The sequence below is a fragment of the Pongo abelii genome, chromosome 11 (genome assembly GCF_028885655.2).
Source record: "Pongo abelii isolate AG06213 chromosome 11, NHGRI_mPonAbe1-v2.0_pri, whole genome shotgun sequence".
Taxonomy (NCBI): domain Eukaryota; kingdom Metazoa; phylum Chordata; class Mammalia; order Primates; family Hominidae; genus Pongo; species Pongo abelii.
In genome coordinates, this window is record NC_071996.2 from 113,767,032 (window position 1) to 113,790,354 (window position 23,323).

General features: G+C 38.4%; 1 protein-coding gene across 3 annotated transcripts in view; it reads right to left on the bottom strand.

Moving 5' to 3' along the window:
- Positions 1–3,991: 3,991 nt before the first annotated feature.
- Positions 3,992–23,323, bottom strand: part of LANCL1 (LanC like glutathione S-transferase 1) — a 47,859-nt gene continuing 28,527 nt past the window's right edge. For all 3 annotated transcript variants that reach the window (XM_024242899.3, XM_024242898.3, NM_001131667.1), the window contains 6 exon segments: positions 14,040–14,175; positions 13,331–13,477; positions 10,439–10,621; positions 8,935–9,111; positions 8,110–8,182; positions 3,992–7,289 (listed from right to left, as the gene is read on the bottom strand). In XM_024242899.3, coding sequence (XP_024098667.2) covers positions 7,213–7,289; positions 8,110–8,182; positions 8,935–9,111; positions 10,439–10,621; positions 13,331–13,477; positions 14,040–14,175 — 793 coding nt within the window. In that variant the 3' untranslated portion in view covers positions 3,992–7,212.

Genomic DNA, 23,323 nt, shown 5'->3' on the forward strand with positions numbered 1-23,323 from the left:
TGTACCAATAAGGTGTAGGTCACAGAGATCACATGCTTCACAAAGTAATAAAATATCACAAGGCAAATGGAGGCAGGGCAAGATCACAAGACCACAGGAGCAAGGCAAAATTAAAATTGCTAATGAAGTTTCAGGCACACATTGTCATTGATAACATCTTATCAGGAGACAGGGTTTGAGAGCAGACAACCAGTCTGACTAAAATTTATTAGGCGGAATTTCCTCGTCCTAATAAGCCTAGGAATGCTACAGAGGATCGAGGCTTATTTCATCCCTTAGCTATGACTGTAAAAGACAGCCGTCCCCAAAGTGGCCATTTCAGAGACCTCCCCTTAAGGACTCATTCTCTTTCTCAAGGATGTTCCTTGCTGAGAAAAAGAATTCAGCGATCTATCTCCTATTTGCTTTTGAAAGAAGAGAAATATGGCTGTGTTCCACCTGGCTCACAGGCAGCCAGATTTTAAGGTTATCTCCCTTGTTCTCTGAACATTGCTGTTATCGTTCTTTTGTCAAGGTGCCCAGATTTCATATTGTTCAAACACACATGCTCTACAAACAATTTTTGCAGTTAACGCAATCATCACAGGGTCCTAAGGCGACCTACATCCTCAGCTTATGAAGATGACAAGATTAAGAGATTAAAGTAAAGACAGGTGTAAGAAATCAAGAGTATTGATTAAGGAAGTGGTAAGTGTCCATTAAATCTTCACAATTTATGTTCAGAGATTGCAGTAAAGACAGATGCAAGAAATTATAAAAGTATTACTTTAAAGAACTAATAAATGTCCATGAAATGTTCACAATTTATTTTCTTCTGCCATGGCTTCAGCCGGTCCCTCCATTCAAGGTCCCTGACTTCCTGCAACAGGGGGCAAAGGACTCTGTCTTCAAATTTCCCTCCACCTTGCCCATCATCAAGGTTGTCCAAATGAAAGAATTCTGAGTGCTTCTGGGCTGGCCGATTGGCTTTTAAATTGTCTTCTTCCTATTAGAGTTCTAAACTCCAATATCTCCACAGATAGAAACCGCAGGCCATATGAGAGACCCAATATACATGAAGTTATGGAATAATGGGAAGAGTAGTTGGAGGGGTGATAGGATTATTATAATACATTTCCTTGCAATTGCTTATCCAGTCACCTGTCTTCACCAGACTGAGTTGCCAGAGTAGAGATGTCTACCTTATGCAAACAGATCCCTTAGCCAGTACTTTGCACATAAAGATAGCATGTTTAATGAATTTTGGGGATAAATGATTTTAAGGCATTGGTCATGGTATGATTAATAAAATGGCATATCTGCATCATAAAAATGGAAAGTGCCAGCAGTTCAGATTGTATCAGCAAGAGAGGGCATGTTCATTTCTGAATGCTGAATCCTGAGAAAACAATATCATCTTTCACAGTGAGCCACATCAGTATTTTCTGGTTTATAAATGTCTTTCTTAATATCCTAGCTCCATCAAACAGAAATTAGGCAATTGGGACACTATTTTATAAACTGACTTATAAAGTCTCGTGTTTCCCTACATGACTAAGTGCCTCACAAATGCTTTGTCTAACACTTACTTGTTGAGTATTAGAACATTAGTTGCAGACTTAATGTTACCATGTTGTAATTTTCATGTGGTTGAAAAGTTAACATAATGTAGAAATGTGAAATTAAACTGGTCGACTATGAGCAGCAGCCCTGCTAAGATCCATTTCTCAATCCTCATTATTTCAGCTCTTGGCTTAGTCTTTGCTGCCTTCTCCTATTACTCACAAAATTGCCAAATAAGTCCCTGAGGATGCACTAGCACAGGGCTTCTGGAAAACAGTGCTTAGACAGTTTACATCATGAGACCAATAAAGCCAATATGTTTGTCATTGTTACAAAAAAAAGAAAAAAACAAGCCTGAGTTCTCTTGTTTTGTTAATTGACCTATAGCTTTAGAAGGAAGAGAGCAAATTTGGATGAGAAACAATGAGAAAGCAAATTTTCAGGGAACTGACTTGTAGGTTTTCAGTTTAAATGATGCTTAATAGAATAGAGAAGACATGAGAATTTTAATAACTTTGAATCCACAGTGGGAACTATCTTGGAAAAAAAGAATGACATAAAAATTATTATTCTTTTCTATTCAGAGAGTGTGAAGAGGAGGAGAAAGGCTAAGATCTTTTCCAATGCAAAATTAGGAAAAAATATACTATGGGTAAGTCACAAAAAACAAATATCTTGAAGTTTTCTTCATTCATGAGGTTACAACTGTGGTGCAACTTATTGTGCCTGTCATTATTTTTCTTGTAGTAGGAGGATAAGCCAGGGAGCGGTAAACTAGAGCTGGCCTTACCAATGGAAACTAACCTCGTAGAGTTAGCAGGACCTTTCTAAGCATCATTTTGCAATTTCTGTGTGGCTTTTGCAAGGTAGTGTCCTCTCTATGCCTCACTGCCTACATCTAGAGTCTTGATATTACCATACATACCTTTACTTCATTCAAATGAGAGAAATAAATGTAACTCTGCATTTATCCTCAGTATTATCAGTCATTCAATAAATAGACTTTGGGTATGAAGGACATTTTAATCATATGTACCAGCACACAAACTGTAATTTAGAGATGAAAACAAGTATTTTATAATTTATCAAATCTCTGTGTGGTAAGTCACACTAACTAGCTGTGTCATAAAAAGTAGTGGCACAAAGTCATCCCAAGTGACTCAGCAAAATTTTTCTAATCGCTGCATATATATTTTATAATTATGCCTCATTTAATCCCCCCCTTTTCTATTCAAAGCAGAATTGATCATCAGGAAAATAAATTTCTAGAATTAGGCCTTTAGTTATCAACCCCACAGCAGATTCTTATAGTATGAGATGGTTAATACACTGTTGTTCTTGAAGCCTAGTAGATTCCTCCTAATTCTATAATGATCAGATTTAAAAATATTTTCCTCTTATAAATCTCTATTTTCAGACAGTAGTGCAAATCTTGTTTTATCCAACAATGAAGAAAAAGGAGCAAAACCTAGGAAATAGGTGTATAGAGAAAAAAAAGTTCACTTGCTGTAGGGAGACCCCCTGAAACTATTGCTATGGAATAAAAGATGAAATGCTCCTGATTATTGTAAATACAAAGTTGCATGCAGGATTGTGTAAAGACAATGCCAGGTTGGACCGCCAGAATGAGCCAACAGCACGTGATGTGCTTCGCTCTGCAGATAGCCTATGAATGGACGTGCAGTCAGGGAGGTTTCACATCACCAAGATTCCTATCCCAGAAAAGGAGATGTTCATAGCTCTGGGAATGGAATGCGACCCTTGTGGAGAGCCTATAAATGGACGCATGGCGCCAGGGGGCGCCTGTCCATATGGATAAGCTAGGGCTATAAATGCCCTCATCTTGCCACGGCTCTTCTAGGCCTCTTTAGGGTTAAGGCATACTCCCTTGTGAGAATTTCTGGTCTAACCAGTTGTCTAGCTTCACGTCCTGTTTCCATGGATTGTTTGTAACCAGCTTTTGCTGCAACTGTTACTGCTGATTAATATCTTGCTAATCATAGGTTATGGAAAGAATGTGTTTCTGTTTTAAGGCTCTGTTAGAAATTACTGATGCACACACTATATTGTAAATTCTTATCTCTGTATACTGTACTCCTGCATACAGATGTTATGTTAAAGAATTACTTCATCCCCATGTGACCATCTCACCTCATAATCAAATGACCCTAAATTCCTCACTAACCTACCCCTGCCCTCACTAAACTTAATAAATGCTGGTATATCCAGCACATTGTTGGCACCGCAGGACCAGAAGGCAGTGACCCCCCTGGACCTGGCTTTCACTATCTTGTGTGTGTCTATTATTTCTCGACCTGCCAATCCGCCTGCGAACCAAGAGAGAGCCCTGCTGCATTGCGGGCTGCTGGCCAGATCCCTCAATAACTTGCCATTGAGGGAAAATATTTCTCAAGTTTAAACCAAAGCAAACAAAAAGCACATGATGATATATAGTCCTAATAAAATTTTATTGAGAGCTAGTAAGTCAAATACTTTACAGAACATAGAAATACATATGATCCCAGCCTTTCCCATTAAATGACAACATAACATTGGGGTAGTTTCCCTGAATATCCCAAACAGTTTGCTTCATAAATTAGAGAAACAGTTCGTCTACAGCTCAATAGTAGAGAAAACACAGGAATGAGGTGCTCTTATTTAGCGGAAGCAGAAATGAAATTGGAATTTAGTGTAAATAATAAAGGACTACAGATGAGTTCTAGCAGCCAAAGGAGTATATGTGTAAATAGTCACTCTTCACATTTTCTATTTCTAAAGTAGCTAGTAAAAGGCAGGGCATTGTAAGATCAGACAAAAATTAACCTGAGGACACAGCAGCAGAGTATGTCTCTCAATTCAGTTATTTAGGAAATGTTAATAAAGTAACCCTAGATCCACTTTTTCCTAAAACTCTACCTACCATGAAGGTTTTTGATGCCAAATAATTGGAACTGACATCAAAGATGAAAAGAGAGCCACATGACTCAGGATTAAAGACTGACAACTCAGGCCACACCACAGTCCATGGTATCTATGGAAATAGGATAATGTTAACATTTTTTACATGATGAAAAGTTAACTATTTGCAATTTCTAAATTACTACAGAAACAGAAACATGTGACAGGATAAATGAACACTGCTTGACAACCTTTGACAACCTTTGAAGGTTTTATTACCTAGTCCCTGTATAGAGATAATAGATGGTATTGAGTTTTCTAGGAACCAACTTCTGGGAAAGATTTTTAAACAAGAAAAATATCTGAGAGAAAAATACAAACTAGAACTGAAACAATGATGCCACTTCCTTTTAAAACTAAGAAGCCTAGTATAAAAGTTTCTTTAGTTACTACCATGTTGTCAGGGGATTGTCTCAGTGTTGTAGGCTTTGCCTGAATTTAAAATCCCATCAAAACTTTTTTGCTCTTAAGCCTAAATACAACAAATAGCATATATATAAAATTGTGCCAGTTTAATAAGTTTTGAAAAGCTTAAAAAAAAAACGAACTGTTTTTGTGTGGATGAATTCGCTAACAGATGACAGTAGCTAACCCATTTATGCTGGGGGTTGCAATTTTTTGTGTGAAAAATCAGACCTTGGCAATGACTATGAGCAGTAGGATGTAAATGACTCCCACAAGTTTAGCGTTCCAATAATGGAACACTAGGCATAAATGGGTTAACAAGAATCTTATTTGAAATGTTCTTCTCCCTGCCTTGAAATCTTCCTGGGGTTAAGCATTGCTATCAGGATGCTTGGAGAACTGTGATCAAGTCTTCTCTGGCTCAGAGAAAGTGTTATTTTTCCCTTGCTTAGTAATGCAGCTAAAAGCATAAGCACAGTAGAGTAAGACATTTAACTAAACCAAATGAGCTTTATTCTTTCAAGCTGAACACCCCAGGCAAAGGCAAATTAGCTTTGCTGTGCACTACTTTTACTTCTTACTGTAAGTGCTGATATCGCTGATTGAAAACTTTCACAAGAAAGGCAGAGCATGCACATGCTTACCAGCAGCACTTCAGCAATCTGAGAGGCACAAGGTAGTGCCAACTTACACAAGTCACAGAAGGAGTAAGTTGATTCTAGAAATTGAGCAGTGGGCTGCTTTTTAAATCCTACTGCCAGTGGCCTTTAAAGGGTCAGTTTCCAATAATATTAGCTCTTTTGGTGCTAAACAGGAGATAATAGGAGACTGCTACCTGCAGGAACCAGTACACACTCAGTGGGGATTTGGTTTGAAGTTCCAATAAAAATAGCATGTTTCTGTGACCGAGAGAGCTCTGAAATAGGCACATTTAAAATACTTAGACCCTGTTATTTTAAAGCTACAATTTTTTTTGCAAAATCAGTTGCAAAGAGACAAAACAAGCCAGGCAAAGGCAGTAATAGGAGTGGAAGCTGATGAGTCAAAACACTTGTACAGAATTTGAAGCACCAGAGAGTCTTTATCTACTACAGAAAACCTGATTCTGTGGTCTCAGAAACTGATGAATTGTTAAGCCTAGGATACGCAAAGATGCATTTGTTCTAAGCATGAACTCTGGATAATACCCCCTCAATAAAAAGCATTTCTATTAAAAGCTTAGTTTAGTGTTTTTGTTCAAGTTATTGGTTATATAGTATTCCCTTTCTTATCCCCCCTTTTTAAACGAAGTAGAATACTGTACAATTTAGTGAAAAGACCAAAGTTCAGATAAATTGATAGGAAGGAAAATATTTTATGGCTTATACCAAAGAGTCAGCACTAATGCATAGTCACTGTAAAAACCCAAGTTAAAGTTTAGAAAGTCAGTCAGAGTGGACTGAAATCCTAGGTCAAAGCATATTCATACAGAGAAAATTGGCTCCCTGATCTTATTTGAATACTGAAAAACAAACATATTTAAATAAAGAGTTCCAAAAAACTCAGATTATTTTAGAGAAAACACAGACTGTTATTGTTAGCTTATCTTGAACTAACCTTCAACTCAGAAATTTCACAATGATCATCATGTTTTATAAGTTTTTGATTAAAAATGTTGGCTTCTGAAGGCTGTATGCCTTACCGACAAAAACAGGCAAATCTGAAAGTATGTTTACCTCTACTCCAAATAGGCATCAGGAATTTAAAAAATGATATTTAGGTCCCAAGTCCAGATTGCAACTCTTGGAATTTTTCTCCTGGAAGCATTTAGTTATATTTCTGTCCCCTTTCAAAATGAACCACCTAGAGAAAAGCAAGTCATAAAATTGTCTGCCCTCCAGTTGGAGGAAAAATATTAAAGAGAAGTGAAGTGCAATACCCAATAATAGTCACATATTTATCTTTATCTATATTGAGTTTCTTTTAAACATTTTTAGAACAGTAACAGATGGTTATATTCATAAACTTAAATAAGATTTCCTCCAAGTTCTGGAATATATGTATACAACCTCAAAACACTGTACGTATCACTCACTCTCCCTTTAGGAAGAAATAGAAATGAAAGTTAAAAGACTTCCTTGGATACTTCTAAGTAAAAGTAAATGATAATGGAAAGGAACTGAATGAAAGACAAATTCTGAAAAAAGCTAACAAAATCAAGTCCACAGTTTGACTCTTTGTTTCCTTGGAAAGCAACGGAAGCACTTAGCTTGGGTTTGAATATACAGAAAGGGTCATGCAGTGAGTTGCAGGTGGCATGCTTTCCTTTCAGAGTTCAAATGCAGGGAACCTGGCTTTTGTGGGGACTAGCAGGTCAGCCAGGAAATATATTGTTCCAGCCATTCCTGAAGAAAGAGAAAGAGGCAAAAGTTATTATACCAAATGACTATTTCATAGGATGTTTTTTTTCCCCCATATCTTTATTGACAAAAAAAGTCACAGCATTTCAGTCTATTCAAACACACAAACATCAACAAAGGGTGCCCACCAGTGACAGCCTCGTCCCTAAGGTCTGGATCAAGGCCACACTGGAGGGTGGGGGTGTCCTCTTGGCCCTCCTCCTTCGGCATCCTATGGCTTTTTCCTCACCTCACCGACACCCCCCGAGAGCAATTACAACTCTGCAAAAACGAAGGATGGCTCCATTTTTTAACATTAACAACATTACAATATGAACGGCAATGATTTAAATGAAGTGTGAATCTATCTATGTTTACATACACTGCAGTTCAACATTAGAAGAGATCACTAGTGAGGTGCTCAGCCTTATATCCCAGTGGAAGACTGGAGAAAGAATGGAACCAGACAAGTTCAAGTCACAGCCCTGCCATTTACCAAATGTAAGCTCCTGAGCCTCAGTCTCCTCGGCTATGACATGAAGGTAGTAGTGCCTGTATGTTTTTGCTGAATGATTTATGACGGCATCTGCAAAATGCCCAACATGTGCCTGGCTTCATAAAAGGGAGTCACCTGATGACTACCAGTATTGGGACTGTGGTACTACATGTGCTAATTGATTTTTAATATCGATTTAGCATATTAGGAAATAAAAAAGTAGTTTAAGAATAATTATAAAATTTTTTGCTAAAACTTAAATACATTAATTACCAAGCAGAGAAGTAGATGCTGATATTATAGGGCAAATAAATAAAGCGTACAAAATACCTTCAAAGAGAGAGAAAGGGGTGTCTGGTGTTCTGCATCCATGTTCTCCATACTCTAAGCACCATTCGGCAAACTGAAAATGACACCAAGTTAAATTAGTATAGTGATTTCTTCCAGAGACCCCCCCAAAAGTTAAGAGGTTGTCTATACAAATTACTCTGAAAAGTCAAACACTATCTTCACTTCAGAGAAAGGAGATTAATGCAGAGAAAAGGATGGTTTGAAAGAGTACACAGCATGGGAGGAATTTAATGAGCTGTCTGAGTCACGTATCTCCAAGGTTATTCAAGAAGAAAGGCACAAAATCACCCTACATCTTTATTTTTTTCCCCCATTAATGCTGTTGGGTAGAATTATGTCCCTTTAAAGGAATGCTAATTTAATTGAAAGGCTTTTCAAGGTTTTCCTTAAATAACTGTATTTGTTATCCGAGACCTATGGTTTTAGGGATAAATGAATTAAATCAGACGAACTAGAACCCTTTCTACAACCTCCTGGGAGACCTGCTTTTTTTTTTTTTTTTTTTTGAGATGGAGTTTCACTCTTGTCACCCAGGCTGGAGTACAATGGTGTGATCTTGGCTCACTGCAACCTCCGCCTCCCGAGTTCAAGTGATTCTTGTGCCTCAGCCTCCAAAGTAGCTGGGATTATAGGTGCCTGTCACCACACTTGGCTAATTTTTTGTCATTTTAGTAGAGACCACGTTAGCCAGGCTGGTCTCGAACTCCTGACCTCAGGTAATCTGCCTGCCTCGGCCTCCCAAAGCGCTGGGATTACAGGTGTGAGCCACCGAGCTGCTTTCTGTTTGGTGGTTCTGACTCCTACCTTACAGGCCCTATACAGGTACTTCATATCCTGCGCGAGGTTGTAGAGTGTCAGGAAGGCATAGGCATTCCCTGCAGAACCGTGGCACAGCCCATATCCCTTCTTCAGCAACCCATATTGCCAGATCACATCAGCACACTGATAGGCATCACAGAGATACTTTTCCTCTCTGAATACCTGCAGAGGCAAAGGACACATTTTATTATACGGGATATAAAAGAAAGTTCCATTGATATTCCTTCCTGATAGATAAGGAGGAAAGAGGGAGATGGCTTGGCAAGAAAGAGTAAAGGATTTAGTGACAGAGGGATGTGTTATATTGCTAGTGACAATTACCAAAATCGACTAGTTTGGCTTTAAAAAAAACCATGCATGACTTTGGTATGTACAGTCTAAGTTTTCTGCGCATGTGTGTTTGTTTATGTGGGGGTTACTGAGAAAGCAGCATTATTTAACTTGCAACTTGCTCTTATCATGAGTGGCTTTCCAAAGAACACATGCTATCTTCTTTGTAACTCTGATGCCCTCTTCACTATTAGGAAGTTTCTTTACACACTGGAGAAGAACAACTGTTCTTAATTAAATATGCAGTCAGAAAAATAGAGATAGACCTTTACAATCTTTTACTGCCTCCTATATCTTCATCAAAGACTTGGGAAATATTCTGAGTAGATATTTTTAATATCTCATTGCAACCTAAGTGCTCTTAAAAGTAGGATAAGGCAGTTTAAAAAGTTTTTCTATTATTAATATATCTAATTCTCTGAAATGTAGAATATGATACACTAAAAGCTTATTTATGAGATGCCAGTGCCCAGCAATAGTCTGCAGAGTTGTAATTTGTTGATTTGGCACCAATGGTCATAGATATCTTTTTTTTTCTCAACTAAAAACCTTCGTTGATTGCAGTTCTGTGAGGGCATGCTTTTTATTAGTGTTATTTATGCACTACAATGGAATCATACAATATTTGTCCTTTTATATCTGTTTATTTCACTTAGCATGTTTTCAAGGTTCATCCATGTTGTAATATGTATCAGAAAGTCATTCTTTTAATAGCAGAATAATAATCCATTGCACTGTGATATGTTCCATTGTATATATGACATTTTCTTTATCAATTCATCTGTTGATGAATACTTGGATTATTTTCACCTGTGGCAATTATAAATAATGCCGCTATGAATGCTGGTGTACAGTATCTGTTTGAATTCTTGGTTTTGGTTCTTTTTGAGTACACACCTAGGAGTGGAATTGCTAGATAATATGCTAGATCATAAACAATATCTCATTGCAACCTAAGTGTTGTTAAAAGTAGGATATGAAACAATGGCTGCTATGGTACAGATAGATGGTGAGAATGAATTATAATTCATTTAGTAAAGTGATCTTAGGTCCCACAAGAGATTTATTTATTGTTCCTTTATAGATTAGGATAAAACTAATTTTAAATTATAAATTTTTGGTTATTTAAAAAAATTTATTTCAAAAATACACACAGTACCTTATAGGCCTGGATGAGCATGTAGATTACCCCAGGGGCACCATGGCACCAATGGACAAGCAGATCTCGATTATCACCTATACATGGAGGGTAATTGCCAGAAGGGAATTTCAGCTGGCAGACGTAGTCTACACTGGGCTTGACCAAACTATGTAACTTCCCTTGGCTCACTTGAAGGCTGGGCTAAAAATGAGAAGGAAATTATTAGTTCTGCTGAAGCAAATAAACCTTCCTAGGTCTCAGTATATTTAAACCAGAAAAAAAGCATGGCTAAGAGGAAATGGAAGGTCATTAAGAAGTTTGGATTTCATCCAATTTTTCCACCTATTGGATGCCTTTATTTTAATCTTTTGTGATTTCATTAAAAAATTTTAAACAATGGGACAAAGTAAAATTGCTATCAGTTAACTCTTAGGGCCTTTTGTATATATTTTTTTTTTTTTTTTTTTTTTGAGATGGAGTTTCACTCTTGTCACCCAGGCTGAAGTGCAATGGTGCGATCTTGGCTCCCTGCAACCTCCACCTCCCGGGTTCAAGTGATTCTCCTGTCTCAGCCTCCCAAGTACTTGGGATTACAGACGCCTGTCACCACGCCTGGACAATTTTTGTATTTTTAGTAAAGACGGGGTTTCACCATGTTGGCCAGGCTGGTTTTGAACTCCTGACCTCAGATGATCTGCCCACCTCGGCCTCCCAAAGTGCTGGGATAACAGGCATGAGCCACTGTGCTCGGCATTTTGTATATATTGTTTTTCAATATTAATTGTTATCTACATACGTATAAGTAATTAAAGTCAATGCCTATGAATGTGAGTGTAAGAGACGTTTCCCATGGTTTCAATATATAAAGCAAGCTTTAAAAGTCACAAAGAGATGCACTAGACAAACCAAGCATGACTCGTTATTACATTTAGAGAAGAGATAGGTGGTATTTTCAATAGAAAAAGAATACTAACAAGTTAAGAGACCTGGAGTCTAGATTCCAAACTACAGCATGCCTCTAGATCCAGTCTTTTTGCAGAGGATTTAGGACTGATCTAAATGCCACATTATTTTGACATAACAACGTACAGATCCATAGGACATACTGACATACAGCATATGAGCCACCATTTTTGATACACGTTTTAGTTTCTCCTTTTGGTCCTGTTCTTAATTCAATGACTGCTAATGTCTTTAACAGATTCAAAGCGCTGTTTTGCTAGGCAAGGTGTGGGGCATGTGGTGGTGAGGGGTGGGCAGTGGTGTGAAGCACAGGCAGGAGGCGGTCATGGTGGGGTCAAAGTAATGCTGACAATATGACTTCCACAAGATTCTGAAAGTGCACTGAGTTATTTAGAAGACAGATTTCATTTTATACAAAGAATAGCATTTAAGCTCAGAGTGTTACAGTAGAACGAGTGGACTCTCCTCAAACTTGCAGGAATCACCCAACATGGCCTAAAAATAATGATGTTTTATTTTATGTTGATGAAGGCATACCTACTAGAATAGACTTTCAGGATTAAAAATTAAATCATTTCAAAGAGATGATAACCTGCAAATGGAAAAATCAATACTTGGGTTTTCAGATTTCTTACTGCAGCTAACGCAAGGAGGCAGAGTATGTCTCCTGATTGTTTCAATGAAAGTTTGATGAGGCTGTCTAGTCACTAACTAACTATGTCTCCTGATTATTTATTTCAATGAAATTTCGATAAGGCTGTCTAATCCTCTTTGGAGAGGGCCTCTAATATGTCTGATTCTAACTAACCTTGAAACTTCAGAAGACTCTTCTTTCCTGAAAACTTTTAGGGATCTACATTTACTACTGGGAATAGACAGGAAGACATGCACCAGAAAAATAAAGAAATTTAAGTCTAAATGTCAACATCCTAATTATATAACCTCTAATTGAACAGTGTAGAATAAATACGCCAGTTAGTCTCTGATTGCCACTAACACTCAATGTGTGACTCTGCATTCAAAAGTAATAATAATCTTGAGTTTTTCAGTTCTGTTGTCCTTGTTTATTTATAGGTAGCGGGCAGGTCCAACACTGATCTTGTATTATAAGAGCCAGCTACTCAAAGAGCTGGTAGTATGTATATCCAAGCACTCCTGCTGAACACGTTAATGAAACACTTTTCTTTATGCCACAGTGTGCCTTGGGAAGGTGACAGGGGTACCTCTGCTGCCATTAAAAATCAATTTTCTTTGCCATGAATTCTTATTCAGAAGTGCCAATTTCTCCTTAAGGAGTGCTTCATAAGTCTCCCAAAATGATGCTCTCCTGAGAAGTCCTCTTCTGATCTCTCCCAAGTTATGTTTGCTGCAGTAAATTCTATCGGTCTTTAGTCTATTTGACTTTGGTTGATGTGCCCCAATAGTATTAGATCCTAAGAACTGTAGGGCAGAGCATATTCAGCTATTTTTCAGGTAAGTAAAAGTCTCCTCAGCTTTGCTCTCTAAGTGAGCATTAGGCAACAAGCGCTCATTTGTTTTCTATTGATTTTGTTCTTATTCCTGGAATTTGTTGGAATCAGTTGTGCCTTTTAATGTGGAATAATATTTTTAATTCAAAGCACTGGCTGAAAGAGCAGAGCAGAGGCACTTCATACAGAATTAAAAGTCAAAATACTTTAGTCTGCACAAGTGGCACTAAGTGGGCAAGTAGGGTCACTTGCAAATCAAACATCATCTTAAAACGCAGGGCCTTTAATGTTTATACACTTTTAAAGGCACCTTCGTAAACATTACTTTTGTTTGTCTAGGACAAGTAATTACAAGGAAAGTACTGTAATGCAGCGGTTGACAGAATGACAAACTAGAACTAGAATATCTGTTTTCTCACCCATGACAGTACATGGGTCAGGAAGGACATTTTAAAGTTTCACCATAATCACTCCTTACCTGCATCAGGTAGTAATAAATTCCAGCCAGGCCATGAGCAGCCCCCACATAATATTCCTGGTACCATTCATACATCAGTGGAGACTTTGCCGTGAAGTTTCTCTTCCTAGCTAGGTTTTCTCCAGAGGTTAAAATTGTTTCACAAATCTACAGGGAGAAAACCAACCAAAATAAGAAGTTAACTGAACAAAAACCTTCCTGGAGGAGGTAAAGACTTTTTTGCTAAGAGGTACTGGGGAACATGACAAATTAGACACCAGCTTATAGCCAGGGAAAGGCACAGTTTAATTCTCCATCAGAGAAGTGTGTGGGACTATATTTAGCCTAGACGGGAGAGGGCACAGAGGATCTTGAGCTCTTTGCATTACAGTTTACAAGAGTTCACCTGTCAAAAAAAAGCATAAACTCCTCTAGGCACCACCAAAGGAGATCCTCCATCTGGGAGGTGAAATTTGGCTCTAATCCTCTTTGGAGAGGGCCTCTAAATTCTGAAATGGAGCAGACTGGCCTTCTGACTCTGAGTCAGAAATGTTTCCAACAGCACTCCGTAGAAAGCTATTGGTTCTTGGACTGTGCCCAACCTTTAGAGGTCCAGATACACCTTCCTTTATATGGAACGTGCTAACTACAGAGACACAAACAATAGTTTAGGCAGATAGTAAGTAAATGGGATCCTAAAAAGACTCCTAAAAACACAAAAACATGGTACCTGCTGAATATGGCTTTGAGGAATCTTTTCCACTCCAAAGTTCTTATTGACAAAAAGAAGAGCATAGATGTAGCCTATTCGCCCATAGAGCATTTCATTTGGAGCATGAGGATCAATCTTATTTAGGTGAATTAGCCTAAAAATAAAAATACATGCCCAAAATAATTTGAAAGGAACCAGGTATTGGTGTATACTTAAAAATGGTACATTGAAAAAATATACATGCACACAAAATATGTATTTATACGTATATAATATCTACCTATAGAACAGTCACAGTTCACAGATTAGCCCTCCATTAAATTTCTTCACTTAACAATGGAACTGACAAATACATTCATAAAATGAAAGAACACAAACATATGGCTGAGGCTATCTGAAATCTCCCTAGTTCCTCATGGAGGCAGGCCCTAAGGTGAGTATTTTAGCAGTTGGAGTCAGAGAAGCCAAGAACTGCTGGCTCTTAGGGCATTTAGCCTAGAGAAAGGACTAAGTCAACACTCAAATGGCCCATCATCTCCTTCCTTGGTTTATTTCTTAATGTGTCAACAGGCCTACCTGAAGTAAGTCTCATCTACCACAGTCAATAATACATGTAAATTTTTTTTTTTTTTTTTTTTGAGACAGTTTTGCTCTTCTTGCCCAGGCTGGAGTGCAATGGTGTGATCTTGGCTCACCGCAACCTCCACCTCCCAGGTTTAAGCGATTCTCCTGCCTCAGCCTCCCGAGGGGCTGGGATTATAGGTACACACCACCACACCTGGCTAATTTTGTATTTTTAGTAGAGACGGGGTTTCTCCATGTTGGTCAGGCTGGTCTCCAATTCCCGACCTCAGGTGATCCGCCTGTCTCAGCCTCCCAAAGTGCTGGGATTACAGGCATGAGCCACTGCAACTGGCCAATACATGCAAATATTAATAGCACAGAGGTGTCAGTCAGGTCTCCATCTCCTCAGTCTCCCAGCCTTCTAGTTCTCCTCAGAAATCACCATGGTTACCATTTTTTTGTGTGTATTCCTAGATTTTATGTACACATAAGCATAAATATACATATGTATAAATATTCTACAGCTTGCTATTTAACAATACATCTTGACAGTGGTTCCATAACAGCACACAGAGTAGTCACATTCTTTGTAATACTTGCATAGAACTCCACTGAATGAATGTATTATAGTTCATTCAATCCCTACGGACAGACTCAGTTCAGCTTCTCAGAAAAAGTTACTTTCAGTTCTGGTTTCAGGTAAGATGGAGCAAGCATGCTCTGCACCTTGTGTCTCCCTCAAAATGTGGCTCTAAAACCTGAACAGGATACAGCAACTATCTGAGGTCTCTGAAAAGCAAACAGTAACACGCAAAAAGGAGAAGAGGACAGGAATCTGAAGTAGCACCAAACCAGTGGTGAGTTTACCATTTTTTCTCTCTGGTATTCCCCTGGTCTGAACTCAGCACAGCCCAAAACCCAAAAGTAGGCACAAGTAGGCTTACAGAGACGCAGAAGAAGCCCTCTAGTGCTGTCTGAACAGAGAGAACTCCTAATATCAGAGAGAATGGGTTAACCCTCCATTTTCCTTTATTTTCCTTTTCTCAGTTCTCTTGTGCCCCAAGCTACAAGCAATCTCATGCTGGGAGCAGGTGCGAAGACAAGGGGAGCCCTGGGAGCCTAAACTCTGAGGGAGGGAAATTTCCCCACAGATTGGAGGAACTGCAGTCTTAGGAGGGGGTTATAAGCCCCCATTGCTTTACTTCTCTGTCCTCCACATCACCTGGCCCCAGATGCATGCATAGTCATAGATGTGGCACAGCAGGGTCATCAAAGCCCCAGACTTTTCATCAGAGACCAAAAGGGGAAGCCTCAGGAACCAGCAAGTAGGGGAGAAGATCACAGAGGGAAGTCAGTTTAGGAAAGTAACCATCTTTGGTAGTTTGACCTCTGAGAATGTTACCTTTTTGGGGGGAGGGGAGTGCGCAGCAAATATGATAGGGAAGAAAAATGTCCTTGCTATTTTAGATTTTTTGTCACATGAAATTTTGAAGTGCATCTCAATCATCCCTAAATTAGCCTATAAATTTGATATGATCCCATTTAAGTTAAAACATTTTAATTTTTGGTGAAACTTAACAAAATGATATTAGCACAAAGAGCCAATGAAACTCTGGAAGAAAGTAGTAATGAGATGACATTAGCCCTAACAAATGTTATCAGGTAGCTTTCGACACTAAATCTTTGTTCTTAAAATTTTTCATCTGTGAAATAAATAGTCCCTTCCGGTTTAGAAATTATCTTATCTATATGGAAATTTAATTTTAAAGTAGTTAAGCAGAAGCAGTGTGCCGTGCCTGTGCATGTCTGTCATCTAACTTCAGTCTATACACCAGGGATGGTTAATTAGCATTTGAAGTAACAAACATCAGGTCCCTCCAACCCCCGCCCCAAAGTGATGTATTTGAAGTACTCTAAGCAGAAGTCAACATTCAGAGGTACTCAGCACTGAAGTGCCTCTTTTTCATATAGGAACTTTATCAAAATCTACACGAGAGAATTTGTTATTATTAAGGAATGATAGAAAATGGTTTTTCATTGGTGGAGTGAGTGGTAAAGATGGGCTGGAGGTTTGGGAGATGGTACGGGCTTTCCCACTCTTTGATGAATAAAGTCTAAGAAGGGCTTGAGGGCAATGTGACTTTCTCTGAGCTACAAAAACAGGGTAGGAGACTGTATGTATGTATGTATGTACGTATGTATGTCTAAATAGTATCTTCTAAAGAGTATCTTCTTCCTAAAGTGTTTGCACAGTTGGCAGAATTGGGTACCCACTTGTGCTTTCATTTGAACATATTCAGAAGGTAGGGGTATAGCTGAGGGGGTTTACAGCCTCTACTGCCAATCTCTGGAGACCACCAATATTTACAACAAAATCAAACAAAATCCCAAGCAAACAAAAACCTAACAGTTGTTACCACCAGGCTATAGATACAATGAGTGAAAACATCCTAGCTCAGCAGGGAGGGCAGATATGAAATAGAACAATCTTCCTCTCCCATCTCCCTCTCCACTACTTCCACACGCTTGTGGTGAGGGGGGAGAAAACATTTAAAATGAAGATAGGTTTTAAATAAGCAGAATGAGATGATTTTAGTGAGTGAAAGTGGCTGACAGTCATGAAAGAAAGACTGAGAGAAACTTATGAAGGAGTCTTTAAGGGAACTGCAGGAAAGGGGGGGTTGAAAAAGCATGGCTAGTTGCAGTTAGTGAAAAAGTTTAAACTTTTTCATATTATTTCCTCATCAAATTGAGGCAACTCAAATTAGTTAAATATGCAAATGCTGGCTCATCCATTTTTTTCTTCTACAAATATAGGCAACAATTCATAGTGAAATAGTGGTTATCTTAGGAAGAGATATACTGAGAAACAGATAACCAAGAAACTTGGCTAGAGGTTTCTTTCCTTTTTCTTCTAATACATTTTCTTGTATACTTTGAACTTTTTAAAACAACAGGGCTTATGGATAGAATTATGGGCCATTTTGTTTTCTACTTCGATACCATATATATCTACACACACACACTCCCTTAATTTTTAAAAGTAATTTTTAATTTTTTAATAAGAATTTTAAATTTTTAATAAAAACATTTATTAATAATTTTTTTTTCTCATGCCAGAACTGGGAGCTCAGTAACGTTGGGGCCATAAGAAAACAAAATCTGTTTATTAGATACAAACTCAACTGTTACAGTAAACAATGAATGTCTCAAATTTGATATGAACCTATTTTTAATATAAATGTGTCAAATTATATAGAATTTCAATATAAAGTACTTTTGATTTACTTTTGCAAAGATTGAAAGAACTATGCAAAAAAATTACTGTAATTTTTTTTAAACACACACTGCTCTATGGAAGTATTACACCGAATTACTGCATTGATTCCAATGATATTCCAACTGAAATAAAATATTTGAACCACGGCATTAACTCCATTCCTTTTTTGCCAATGTTAGGACATTACCACTAGGTGGCGATATATAATTAGCATTCCATTTACTTTGCAGCCAAACACATTTGCATTTGGAACATTCAAAGTAGGTAGCAAATACCTTTCAAATATTTATCTAAAATACAGTATTGCTCAGAGCATCTTATTAAAACAATACAGTTTAGGGTAATAAAGGAAGTATATCCCTTTTTTTCTGGATTTGAATTCAAATCACTAAAATTCATTAATTGGGTTCGATGATTACTAGGACTTAACTGCAAGTTGTACATGCTATATTCTCAAGATAAAGAAATGATATCACTGATAAATCATAATGGTTATTTTATGTGTTTTCAGAAACTCTCAAACTAACAAGCACTTTGTTGCAGCTTCATTTATTTGTTTTGATACATTGATATTAATGCAACCCATCTTTAGAAGAGATAAGCAAGTCACTGAAATGTCACTGAAGGAAGAATAAAGACACACAAACAGGATAGTTCTGTTCCTCTCCTCACAGTACTTCCTCAGGGTGTTACTGGGGAGAGTTTCTGGCCTTGTATTATCAAAAGGTTTGTAACTTTAAAAACAGATGTCCAGTGTCTGGGCAGGGCATCTCTGAAAAAAAGGCAGCAGCCCCAGTCAGGGGCTTATAGATAAAACCCCTATCTCACTAGGACAGAGCACCTGGGGGAAGGGGTGGCTGTGGGCACAACTTCAGCAGACTTAAACATTCCTGCCTGCTGGCTCTGAAGAGAGCAGTGGATCTCCCAGCACAGTGCTTGAGCTCTGCTGAGGGACAGACTGTCTCCTCAAGTGAGTCCCTGCCCCCCCTGCCTCCTGACTGGAAGATACCTCCCAGCAGGGGTCGACAGACACCTCATACAAGAGAGCTCCGGCTGGCATCTGGTGGGTGCCCCTCTGGGATAAAGCTTCCAAAGGAAGAAACAGGCACCAATCTTTGCTGTTCTGGAGGTTCCACTGCTGATACCCTGGCAAACAGGGTCTGGAGTGGACCTCCAGCAAACTCCAGCAGACCTGCAGCAGAGGGGTCTGTTAGAAGGAAAACTAACAAACAGAAAGGAATAACATCAATATCAACAAAAAGGACATCCACTCAGAAACCCCATCTGAAGGTCACCAACGTCAAAGACCAAAGGTAGATAAATCCATGAAGATGGGAAGAAACCAGTGCAAAAAGGCTGAAAATTCCAAAAACCAGAATGCTGCTTCTCCTCCAAAGGATCACAACTCCTTGCCAGCAAGGGAACAAAACTGGGTGGAGAATGAATTTGACAAATTGACGGAAGTAGGCTTCAGAAGGTAGGTAATAACAAACTTCCCTGAGCTAAAGGAGCATGTTCTAACCAAATGCACGGAAGCTAAGACCCTTGAAAAAAGGTTAGAGGAATTGCTAACTAGAATAACCAGTTTCAAGAAGAACATAAATGACCTGATGGAGCTGAAAAACACAGCACAAGAGTTTGTGAAGCATACAGAAGTATCAATGGCCGAATTGATCAAGCAGAAGAAAGGATATCAGAGATTGAAGATCATTTTGATGAAATAAAGCATGAAGACAAGGTTAGAGAAAAAAGAATAAAAAGGAACAAAAGCCTCCAAGAAATAATGGACTATGTGAAAAGATCAGACCTACATTTGGTGTACCTGAAAGTGACGGGGAGAATGGAACCAAGTTGGAAACACTCTTCAGGATATTATCCAGGAGAACTTCCCCAACCTAGCAAGACAGGCCAACATTCACATTCAGGAAATAGAAAGCACCACAAAGATACTCCTTGAGAAGAGCAACCCCAAGACACATAATTGTCAGATTCACTAAGGTTGAAATGAAGGAAAAAGTGTTAAGGGGAGCCAGCGAGAAAGGTCGGGTTACCCACAAAGGGAAGCCCATCAGACTAACAGTGGATCTCTATGCAGAGCCCCACAAGCCAGAAGACAGTGGGGGCCAATATTCAACATTCTTAAAAGAATTTTCAACCTAGAATTTTACATCCAGCCAAACTAAGCTTCATAAGCAAAGGAGAAATAAAATCCTTTACAGACAAGCAAATGCTGAGAGATTTTGTCACCACCAGGCCTGAAGGAAGCACTCAACGTGGAAAGGAACAACTGGTACCAGCTACTGCAAAAACATACCAAATTGTAAAGACCATTGACACTATGAAGAAACTGCATCAACTAGGGGGCAACATAACCAGCTAGCATCATAATGACAGGATCAAATTCACACATAACAATATTAACCTTAAATGTAAATGAGCTAAATGCCCCAATTAAAATACACAGACTGGCAAATTGGATAAAGAGTCAAGACCCATAGGTATGCTGTATTCAGGAGACCCATCTCATGTGCAAAGACACACATAGGCTCAAAATAAAGGGATGGAGGCATATTGACCAAGCAAACGGAAAGCAAAAAAAAGCAGGGGTTGCAATCCTCGTCTCTGATAAAACAGACTTTAAACCAACAAAGATCAAAAGAGACAAAAAAGGCCATTACATAATGGTAAAGGGATCAATGCAACAAGAAGAGCTGAATATCCTAAATGTATATGCACCCAATACAGGAGCACCCAGATTCATAAAGCAAGTTCTTAGAGACCTACAAAGAGACTTAGACTCCCACACAATAATAGTGGGAGACTTTAACACCCCACTGTCAATATTAGACAGATCAACGAGCAGAAAATTAACAAGGATATTCAGGACCGAAAATCAGCTCTGGACCAAGCGGACCTAACAGACATCTATAAAACTCTCCACCCCAAATCAACAGAACGTACATTCTTCTCAGCACCACATCACACTTATTCTAAACTTGACCTTATAATTGGAAGTAAAACACTCCTCAGCAAATGGAAAAGAATGGAAATCATAACAGTCTCTCAGGCCATAGTGCAATCAAATTAGAACTCAGGATCAAGAAACTCACTCAAAACTGCACAACTACACGGAAACTGAACAACCTGCTCCTGAATGACTGCTGGGTAAGTAACGAAATTAAGGCAGAAATAAATAAGTTCCTTGAAACCAATGAAAACAAAGACACAATGTACCAGAATCTCTGGGATACAGCTAAAGCAGTGTTTAGAGGGAAATTTATAGCACTAAATGCTCACAAGAGAAAGCAGGAAAGATCTAAAATCAACAACCTAACATCACAATTAAAAGAACTAGAGAAGCAAGAGCAAACAAATTCAAAAGCTAGCAGAAGACAAGAAATAAGTAAGATGAGAGCAGAACTGAAGGAGATAAAGACATGAAAAACCCTTCATAAAAAATCAATGAATCCCGGAGCTGGTTTTTTGAAAAGATCAATAAAATAGATAGACCACTAGCCAGACGAATAAAGAAGAAAAGAGAGAAGAATCAAATAGGCACAATAAAAAATGATAAATGGGGATATCATCACTGATCCCACAGGAATACAAACTACCACCAGAGAATACTATAAACATCTCTATGCAGATAAACTAGAAAATCTAGAAGAAATGGATAAATTCCTTGACACATAAACCCTCCCAAGACTAAACCAGGAAGAAGTTGAATCCCTGAATAGACAAATAACAAGTTCTGAAATTGAGGCAGTAATTAATAGCCTACCAACCAAAAAAAGCCCAGGACCAGACAGATTCACAGCCGAATTCTACCAGAGGTACAAGGAGGAGCTGGTACCATTCCTTCTGAAACTATTCCAAACAATAGAAAAAAAGGGACTCCTCCCTAACTCATTTTATGAGGCCAGCATCATTCTGATACCAAAACCTGGCAGAGACACAACAAAAAAAGAAAATTTTAGGCCAATATCCCTGAAGAACATCAATATGAAAATCCTCAGTAAAATACTGGCAAACCGAATCCAGCAGCACATCAAAAAGCTTATCCACCATGATCAAGTCAGCTTCATCCCTAGGATGCAAGGCTGGTTCAACATACGCAAATCAATAAATGTAATCCATCACATAAACAGAACCAAAGACAAAAACCACATGATTATCTCAATAGATGCAGAAAAGGCCTTCCACAAAATTCAACAGCCCTTCATGCTAAAAACTCTCAATAAACTAGGTATTGATGGAATGTATCTCAAAATAGTAAGAGCTATTTATGACAAGCCCACAGCCAATATCATACTGAATGGGCAAAAACTGGAAGCATTACCTTTGAAAACCAGCACAAAACAAGGATGCCCTCTTTTACCACTCCTATTCAACATAGTATTGGAAGTTCTGGCCAGGGAAATCAGGCAAGAGAAAGAAATAAAGGGTACTCAAATAGGAACAGAGGAAGTCAAATTGTCTCTGTTTGCAGATGACATGACTGTATATTTAGAAAACCTCTTCATCTCAGCCCAAGATCACCTTAAGCTGATAAGCAAAGTCTCAGGATACAAAATCAATGTGCAAAAATCACAAGCATTCCTATATACTAATAATAGACAAAGAGCCAAATCATGGGTGAACTCCCATTCACAATTGCTACAAAGAGAATAAAATACCTGGGAATACAACTTACAATGGATGTGAAGGACCTCTTCAAGGAGGACTACAAACCACTGCTCAAGGAAATAAGAGAGGACACAAACAAATGGAAAAAGATTCCATGCTCATGCATAGGAAGAATCAATATTGTGAAAATGACCATACTGCCCAAAGTAATTTATAGATTCAATGCTATCCCCATTAAGCTACCACTGACTTGCTTCACAGAATTAGAAAAAACTACTTTAAATTTCATATGGAACCAAAAAAGAGCCTGCATAGCCAAAAGAATCCTAAGCAAAAAGAACAAGGCTGGATGCATCATGCTACCTGACTTCAAACTATACTACAAGACTACAGTAACCAAAACAGCATGGTACTGGTACCAAAACAGATATATAGACCAATAGAACAGAACAGAGGCCTCAGAAATAACATCACACATGTACAGCCATCTGATCTTTGACAAACCTGACAAAAATAAGCAATGGGGAAAGGATTCCCTACTTAATAAATGGTGCTGGGATAACTGGCCAGCCATATGCAGAAAACTGAAACTGGACCTCTTCCTTATACTTTATAGAACAATTAACTCAAGATGGATTAAAGACTTAAATGTAAGGCCTAAAACCATAAAAACACTAGAAGACAACCTAGGCAATACCATTCAGGACATAGGCATGTGCAAAGACTTCATGACTAAAACACCAAAAGCAATGGCAACAAAAGCCAAAATTGACAAATGGGATTTAATTAAACTAAAGAGCTTCTGCATATCAGAAGAAACTATCATCAGAGT